At 48.2% G+C, this 10,000-nt stretch overlaps 1 protein-coding gene across 1 annotated transcript in view; it reads right to left on the minus strand.

Moving 5' to 3' along the window:
- The window catches only part of LOC106816717 (glycogen debranching enzyme-like), a 56,193-nt gene that overhangs the window by 28,099 nt on the left and 18,094 nt on the right, over window positions 1–10,000 (minus strand). Inside the window, exons 16-17 of the mRNA XM_014821338.1 lie at window positions 683–833; window positions 27–252 (exon numbers count right to left, since the gene is read on the minus strand). Coding sequence (XP_014676824.1) covers window positions 27–252; window positions 683–833 — 377 coding nt within the window. The remainder of the gene's footprint in view (window positions 1–26; window positions 253–682; window positions 834–10,000) is intronic.

Genomic DNA, 10,000 nt, shown 5'->3' on the forward strand with positions numbered 1-10,000 from the left:
CCCGTCTCGCCCCCGCCCGCACTCACTTGAACGCGATGACGGAGCCGGGGGTGAAGCAGGTGAAGTCTACGACCTGCAGGCCGTGCTCTCCCTCGTGGCTCAGCTCTACCATGTGGCTGTCCTTGAGCGGGACGTGCTCGCTCAGCTCGCACGCATAGTCGGCGAGGCCGGCGATGTAGGCGCGGTCGTCGCGCGCGGGGCTGCCCGGCCGCGGCACGAGACGCGCCTCCAGCACGATCTCATCCACGACGCCTGAGAGAGAGAGATAGGGAGAGTGTGAGAGTGAGAGAGGGAGGGAGGGAGGGAGTGAGAGAGAGAGAGAGAGAGAGTAAGAGAGTGAGAGAGAGAGGGAGGGGGGAGGGAGGGAGGGAGGGAGAGCAGGAGAAAGAAAGAGCGAGACATGGCAGTGTGTCATGCGACAGGAAGGGGTTGAGAGAACAGTTTGTTGCAAGACACAACTAAGTATTAAGTGGGCAACAATATTATAATAAATAAACATGATAATATTCATCTACATGGGTATGTAAAATAATCCCATACATAAAAGCAACGTTCGTAAATATTAGAATAAGTAATGGAGGTGGTAACTCGACTCTTCTCCATGCTTTGTTGTTCGCACAGCAATTCTTGCTACTGCCTGACGACAGTCGAGCCGGGACAGTCAGGAGAAGGTCACCGTTACCTGGGATACACAGCGGCGGGATCTCTCCCGTCTCACGGATGTTCTGGGGATTTTCGAAGGCGGTCCTTGCCACCAGGATGACGGACTGATGGGTGTTGGGACAGTGCCTCGTCACCGAAACAATGTTCTTGTCCACCTGGTCAACGTACACCTGAAAGACGATGATAAACCAAATGACAATGGGATCGCCGCGGCAACAGTGACTCGTCGATGTATACGGCAGTTCTCATACATTTACGTCACACAGTTATCGCATTGTTTCGAAAGAAACATTGCGTTTGGTGGACTGATAAAATCAATGTTTGGGTGTTTTACCATCGTTACGTTTTTACCAGATTTGATATACTGTCCTCGTCCACTGGCTCAATCCTTCTTTAATCGTAAATATTGATTTTCAGCGGAAAATATTGCTTTTTAATTGCATGGCATGTGACTTGCCGTGCACTAATTACAATGAGGTAACGTTACCAGCCACATAACCCATATCATATGTTTACCTTGTCATGTTTACAAAATACAGAATAAGCCATATTTGCACATGATAATGTAGTATCACCACACCATCAACACTACAACATCACAACAATATAATAAGATATGCATTCCCAATATTTGCTATAAAAATGGCATGATTTATACTTTCATTTAATTTTTAAACAAGCTAACTTTCATGTGTGCAAACAGTTTATATAAATTTTAAAGGTGGCAAAGCAAGCCCATAATTGCAATATTGTGACCATGCCAGTACAATAAACAGCAACCAGGAAACTCATTATCTGTCGCTAAAGGCGATACAGCAACACAATCTCACCTACAGGCATGAAAATGACCGGTGAAGAAAAACACTGAAAACTCCCGAGGCGGGGGGGGGGGTACAGCCTCCCACGGTAGGGAGATTTTTTAATTTTGGGGGTCAGAATCAGAGGCGCCGGAAGTGGGGGGGAGGGGGGGGCAGCCTCCCCTCAAATCCAAAAAGTGGAAAGGGAGACCAAAGCCCCCCCCAAGAAAGAGTGGAAAATAAAATATAAAATGTATTGAGCTAAGAACTTGCTTACTCAGTAATTTATAACGTCAAAAAACTTAATTTATACATCCATTTTTAATGTTTTTCGCTGCGCCGCTTTGCGTGATGACGCTCACGTCGCACACACGCGCTCACGCACACACGTCACAACACGCGCTCACGCACACCACGTCACAACACGCGCTCACGCACACACCGATCAACACACATGCGGCTCACGCACCACACAGTCACACACGATGCGCTCACGCCACACGCGCTCACGCCACATACGTGCTTCCGCACACACAGTCACACCACACGCGTAGGCACACACGCCGCTGAACGCACCACACCGCGCTGACGCACACACGCACACACATGCGCTCACGCACACAGCGTTCACGCACACACGTCGCACACACGCGCTCACGCACACACGTGCACACGCACACATGTCACCACACGCGCCTCACGGCACACACGTCGCACACACGCCGCTCACGCACACACGTCGCATACACGCGTCTCGCACAACACGCACACACGCACACACGTCGCACACACGCGCTCTCACGCTACACGCGCTCACGTCGACACACGGTCGACACGCACACACTTCGCACACACGCGCTCAGCACACACGTCGCACACAACGCACACACCGCGCTCACGCACACACGTCGCATGCACGCGCTCACGAACACCGCTTTTCACGCACAACGGCGCTCACGCATACACGCGCTCACGCACACACCGCGCTCACGCATACACGCCGCTCACGCACACACGCCCCGCTCACGCGCATTCACGCACCACGCACACACGTTTGCACACATGCCGCTCACGCATTACACGCGCTCACGCACACACGCGCTCAGACGCCACAGCACACACGCGCACACGATGCGCTCAACGCACACGCACCCACGTCCAGTCGACCACACCACGCGCTCACGCACACACGTCGCACACATGCCGCTCACGCAACACGTCGCTCACGGACACACTTGCTTCACGCACACACGTCGACCGCACATACGCGCTCACGCACACACAGTCGTATACACGCGCTCACGCCACACACGTCGACACACACACCGCGCTTACGCCACACACATCAGCAACACATTTGCGCTCACGCACACACGCGCTCACTGCACACACAGCGCTCACCGCACACACGCACACACGTCGCAATACGCGGCTCACGACACAACGTCACCTATACGCGCTCACGCACACACGCGCCTCGACGCACACACGCGCTCACCACACACGCGCTGACGACACCGCGCTGACGCGACGACACGCGTTGACGCACCACACGCGCTCACGCAGACACACGTCGCACACACGCGCTCACGGCATACATGCGTCACGCACACACGCGTCACGCACACACGTCGCAACACGCGCTCACGCACACCACTCGCACACCCGCGCCACCGCACACACGTCGCACACATGCCCTCACTGATTTACACGCGCCTCACGCACACACGCGCTCACGCACACACGTCGACACACGCGCTCACGCACACACGTCGCACACACGGGGGGCACTCACGCCCACACATGCGCTCACGCATCACGCGCTCACGCACCACACGCGCTCTCGCCACACACGTCGCACACACGCGGCACGCCCACACGGTCGCCACACACGCGTCACGCACACAGGCGCTCACGCACACACGTCGCACACGCACACATGTTCGCACCACACGCCGCTCAACGCACACACGTCGTATACACGCGCTCGCGCACACACGTCGCACAACAACTGCCGCATCACGCACAAACATCGACACACACGCCGCATCAGCGCACACATGCGCTCACACCACACCGCGCGCTGCACACATCGCCAATTACGCGCTCACGACACAAGTCGCCACACACCGCGCTCCACGCACACAACGTCGCCACACACGACGCTCACGCCACACCGCCGCCACACACCACACGCCACAACACATTGCGCTCACGCACACACGGCGCTCACGCACACACACGATTACGCCACACACGTCACGGCACACGCGCATCACGCACACACGTAACGCACACGCGGCGCTCACGCACACACGTTCGCATACACGCGCTCACGCCACACCACGTCGACATACACGGCGCTCCACGCCACACACGTCGCACACGCACACATGTCGCCACCACGCGCTCACGCACACACGTTCTACGGCTTACGGGTACCCGTCTAGCTTGCTGCCAGCCGCAAGTAGACGATCGATACGTGCGCTGCATGTGCATATGCACGCGTTGGAGGATTACGAATGCTGCACGTGAACTGGGAAAAAACGGGAAAACGCGGAAACAATTCTTGGGATTCGGGGAAAAAAGGGTAAAACCGCGATGAAACGCCGGAAAATTTTCATGCCTGCCCACCTAGTACTAGCTGTGAACACATCTATGACTCACACAGATATGTTAACTGTGCCAGAAATAAGTCATACACAAGCCAGGACTGTATTATATGCTACCACTGGCCAAAGAGTGTTCTATTTAAATCAACCAGAGAGCATGATAATCAAGATTTGCGTGGCCACAGTTTGCTGTTGATCTTAAGCGCTGCGCGCGGATGGGACGCCAGTCGCCGGGATATGCGCACGCGACCGGGGGTGTTAAAAGTAATGAAGCGCTGTCCGCAGTGGCAGACGTGCGCCAATTCACGAGGACCGGCGCACGTTTCCACAGGCGCGTCACGCGGAAAATATGGTCTGCTAGTTTTAGAAGGATGACAATGATTATTATTATTGACGATATTGTAGAATTTGAGATTATAAAACCCGTAACAAAATTTGCCTCAGTCATTCTCGCCAGTTAGCTGAATCAAAAAGATTAGAATTTAATTATGAACAAAACAAATACAATGGTTATAAAATTCACAAACAAAGAAAGGATAGAGAATTTATTAGGCAACCAAGTAAATCAAAAATGCCACCAAATGATTTCATTACCTAGGCGATTTTAATTAATGATATAGGAGGTGATAACGATATGATGAGTCCGAACTTAAAAATGTAGGTTCACGACGAGAAATATTATCATGGGAGAAGAGCCAAATTATGGAAATCTATACTATAGAAGCAAGAGTGAAATTATCGAATGCACAGTACAGTTTTTGACCTTTAAGTCCAGTCACTAAATTGCACTCTACCGGGCAATCGAGTGAAACAAGCTGGATTCTTCTACTAATTTGTTGGTTATTGGTTCATAAAAAACCTGAAAAAAAAGTTTACAAAATTTTTGTTGGTCAGGAAACTTTTTTAGGTGCCACGTCCCTTTTTCCAATTTTTGCCGATTATTGGCGAAATTGTGTAAATCTTACCGCTGAACACTTTATAGTCATGTTTATACATGTTAATAGGGGTATTTGAGACGGGGAGTCGATTCAACAGGTCAATTTATTCATAAATTGAACGGTTAATGTTAATGACGAATTAAGTCAATTAAGATCAGTCTGCGTACCAAAATTTCGGTTTTTCTGACATATGGCATGTTAGTATGCTTTCTGGTTTTTCTTGGGATGCACCGATTCGGAATTCTGGGTGTTATTTAACAAGCTCGAAGTATGATTACATGCCCTAAAAACGGTTATAGATCGATCATTAATAACCATACGCGGTTACTGTTTAAATTTAAACAAGTATTGATTATGAACGCTTACGAACTCGACAACCCGAAGTACTCGATAAAGAATATACAATACGGATTTGATTGATACAACAATAGACAGATATAATTTGTTCCTATTAATTAACAGAACTATGTATGCACAATCGTCCAGGAAGAGTAACAAGTTAATCGGCACTGTAAAAAAAATCACTTACAGCATGTCCAAATCAACCGAAAGCTATCAAAAATTAGTCCTAATATCATAACTTATAGTACAATAATTGTAAATATTATAAACCTTATAGCTACAACAAGTTTAGTCGATAAATTGCGAAAAAGTCAATTCTTCTGGCGAATCTTCTTCGGCGTCCCCCTACGAATCCCTTGATCTTCCTTCATTCATCTCCGGTTTCCTGGTTGCCGGTTAAACTTACGTCTGGTTCTCACAGTTGCCACAGAAATCAGTTACATTTACACCCAACAGCTAATGGATCTGACAATTGCGGAGGTAGCCACTGCTTGTCTGTGTAGAGGTGGGTCCATACTTGCCCATCGGAGTCAGACCCACCATTTCTGAGGGTCAAGAGTTTGTTAATAGCCGACTCTTGTACCTGATGCGTCACTCTGAGACAGTGGTACTTCGCAAGCTGAGGAGGTGGGAGGAGCCGTCTGTGCGTCAACTTTTCTATGTACAGCTTCCTATTCTTCTTTGTGCAGCAGCATTTAAGGAAGAGCTTGTGCGCGCAACTTGTCTAGTGACAGCAAGCGAGGATCTGTTGACTTTGGTGTACATCTGGATAATGATCTCACTCCCTGCTTTACCAATTCGGCGTCTAGTTGACTCCTGGCCTACAGTCAAATTCGGCTGTGCTCGCTGTCATCTTCTCCAGGATCTTTGACTTTGAACAACCGGTCTTACCGAAAGCCAAAGAAACCTTGATGTTGTGTCACACCCCGACACTTGCATGGGTTGCAGAAGGGCGTGTTGATTGTAGGCTCGGGGAGGGCTGAGGCAAGAGGATCGCATATCCAGCACGGTGTTCCCCGGGTTGTTTCAGATTACGCAAGTGCTTAGGTTGGAGCCGATGTGGTGAAGCAGTCAAACTAAGATGTCACTGCTCCTCAGCGACCACACACACATGGGCTTCTCTCAAGAGAGCTCATTGCTTTTCGTACAAAATATTGGAGTCTGCATCAGCTACACACTGGCTAACGTGGGTAGAGCCTCCACTTCTAGCCTCCATACAACAAGGCCAATGCAACTTGTGTTTGTTTTTTGGATTCGAGAGCAGCAGTCCCGCTTACAGCTTACAGTCCGCAACATTGTCAACCGCATGTATTATTTCTAGCAGAATGGATACTGTGGCATTCTTGTTGTGTGTACCATGTCCTTAAATATGCCGGTTGCAGGAATCCATCAAAGATGATGTAAAGTGGCTTCGGGATTGTTCGGAAGTAGTAGAATCATGCTACTGATTTCTGTCGGCTGTGGAAACTGTGAGAACCAGACTGTAAAGTTTAACCGGCAACCAGGAACGGAGATGACTGAGGAAGATCAAGGATCAGTGGGACAGCCGAGGAAGATGTCTCAGAAGATTGACTTTTCAATTTATCGACTAACTTGTTGTACTATAAGGTTATAAATATTGTCTCTAATTATTGCTACTATAAAGATTATGATATATAGGACTATTTTTTGATAGCTTCGGAGTTATTTTGGACATGCTGGTAAGTTTTTTTGTACAGTTGCATTTAGTACTTGTTACTTTCCTGGACGTTTGACTACAATAGTTATGTTAGAAGGACAACATTATATGTCTTATTGTTTGTATTCAATCAAATCCTATGTGTTATGTTCCATTTATCGAGTTATCTTCGGTTGTCTGATCGTTCGTAAGCTTCATATAATCAATACTTGTTTTAAACTTTAAAACAGTAACGGTATGCGTTATTATAATGATACGATTCTATGAGGAGTGTTCAGTTGATAAACACATTATCCGTCTATGCGCACATGCGCAGTTTTAACGGTTGTGCAGCAAAAGCAGATGCGCCCTGATATTGTTCGATACATACCTACGCACCGCAGTGTACGTACACGCACGCATCGCAGCACGCACGCACACGCATCACCTCATGGCACCACGTGGTACGTGCACCACGCACCACGCACGCACTGCACGACGTGTACGTGCACACGCACGCACGATCAGCGCATGCACGCACGTGTACGTGCACACGCACAGCATCACGCAAGACACGCAACATGTTGCGCTGACACGCACGCACGCACACGCATGCAGCCACGTTTACGTGCACACGCACGCACGCCGCATGCGCATGTCGTACGTGCGCATATGCAGGTACGGCACGCGGGCACGTGTAATCCAAACTGCACGCACGCACGCACGCGCGCGCACACATACGTTACTCCTGCACACGCATCAGTTATACGTGCACCCACGCAACACACACCACGCTGACGTATGCCAGCGCACGTCTTAACGTACACACGCACGCACGCATGCATGACACAGGTTTTTGGTTACATGACACGAGATCGCACGTCTACGTGCACATGCATTGGCATGCCACGCGCGCCAGGTACCTGCTACACACACGCACACCATGCACACAACGGTGTACCTGCACACACGCACGCGCACGTACACACAACAGCCATGCGCACGCACTTGTGCTACGTGCACACGCATCGCCACTAGCAGCGCACGTGTTACTGCAACACGCACGCACGCATCGTGTACAGTGCACTCGACGCAGAACGCTTCAGGTGCACATGCACGCACGCACGTGTACGTGCACACACGAACGCGAGAACGTGTCAAGCACCACGCACCGCACGCACGCACGCATGCGACGCAGGGTGTACGTGCACACTGCCATGCACGCAGCGATGACGTGACGTGCGACTATTAAACAGCGCTTTCTATCAGAAACATTGCGTCATTCATCTCTGAAATGTCACAGCAGCACGCTTCGCTTCTGTCCAACCATGACAATAACATAAACACGTGACCTGATTCTATGACGGATCACTGTGAAACATCTGATATGTATGAATCATCTTCTGATGTTTAAATAAAACACCAGAATTCAGATCGGGCATCCAAAAATAACCAGAAAGCCATAACCTCAACATGCCATATGGCTAGAAATTCACCGTAATTTTGGTCAGCGCTGAGCCTTATTGAGTTTAATTTTCGGTCAATTAAGCATTAGTCCGTTTAATTTATGAATTTAAACTGACTGTTGGAATCGACTCCCCGCCCCAAAAATACCCCTACTAGAGAACATTGTTATAACTATGACTTAAAAGTGTTCAGGTAAGATTTACAATGTTTCCATAATCGCGAAATCGAAAATGGCCGTGGCCCGGCAAAAAAAGTTTCCGACCAAAAAAAATTTTGTAACTTTTTTTTAGGTTTGTTATAGGACTATAGTCCAACACATTAGTGAAAGATATCCAGCTTGATTTCACCTCGATTTTCCCTGGTAGAGGCCTTTATTTGCATCTTTAATGCACTGGACTACTTCCTCCTAAATACACGTGAAAGTCAATTAAACTGTAACTAAGGAAAACAGCTATAAAAATGTTGGAGGATTTCCCAAAATGAGTGCCTGCGCAAATAATAATACGCAGAAAAGCTACGAAATGGGCTTGAAAAGATTCGATGAAATACTCCAATGGAAAAGATACGCGAGACAATCCAGTAAATATAAACATTATAGTTTCTATACGTAATCGTGTGTAAATACATATAAACGTGATTATTTTAATAGAAATCCCAATCTTACTTATAAAAAAATCAAGGAGATGCGGCTGCTGATGGCTGTAAACATTAGCCGCGATTTAGCCTCCGAAAATTTCGTGTGTTTTACTTAGAATTGGTTCAATGAATGACGCAACTCGTCGCTTCCAGGACAGCGACACGTGAAATGCAGAAAACTTGTCTGTTCGATTGCTTAAATGATCGGCCGGGCATTTCATTATGTTTAGGAAAATAAGTAAATGAGCGGCGAAAACGGTAGGCACAGCAACGGCACGGTACGGTTAGTAACGTCGGTGACGCTCCATTCATGGTCCATCACGAAGACAAGGTGGAGCTTATTCTTTTGTTTACGGAGATGCCAAATACAAAAGAGAAGAGCCTATCAGTGCCGCTAATACAGCCGTGTTATTTCGTTTTTGTGCCAAAACTTCTATCGTTAGAAAAACCGTTTAGCCTAGCAGAATGCCTAGTTCGTGATGATCGTCGAATTCACGTGCGTAATAGGTTATTAATAGCTAACAAGTAGGAGATAATAAGGGCGCGTAAACTGTGCATTGGAAGACACAAAGTGTCAATCCTCGGCGAGCGCCTCGGCATCATGGCCGCATCACGTCTAGAGCACTCGGAGAGCGCAGACCTCCGCCAAGTACAGTGATGATGTCATTGTATGAGCGACATAGGGCTCATACATTGACCTGGTTTCACATTGCAGTTCTACGTTTGCTGGTGCTGGTTTGAGTTTCAGTTACAATTGGCGAAACTCATGATAAAATGTACCTGGTTTTCATTTCTTATCGAATGGCATTGCAGCATTTGTTAACACCTACAAGCAATATTGCAATGATGGAAATTTTTATTAATTTTATTAATTAATTAATTAATTAA

Source organism: Priapulus caudatus, unplaced genomic scaffold, assembly GCF_000485595.1.
Source record: "Priapulus caudatus unplaced genomic scaffold, Priapulus_caudatus-5.0.1 Scaffold33, whole genome shotgun sequence".
Taxonomy (NCBI): Eukaryota; Metazoa; Priapulida; class Priapulimorpha; order Priapulimorphida; family Priapulidae; genus Priapulus; species Priapulus caudatus.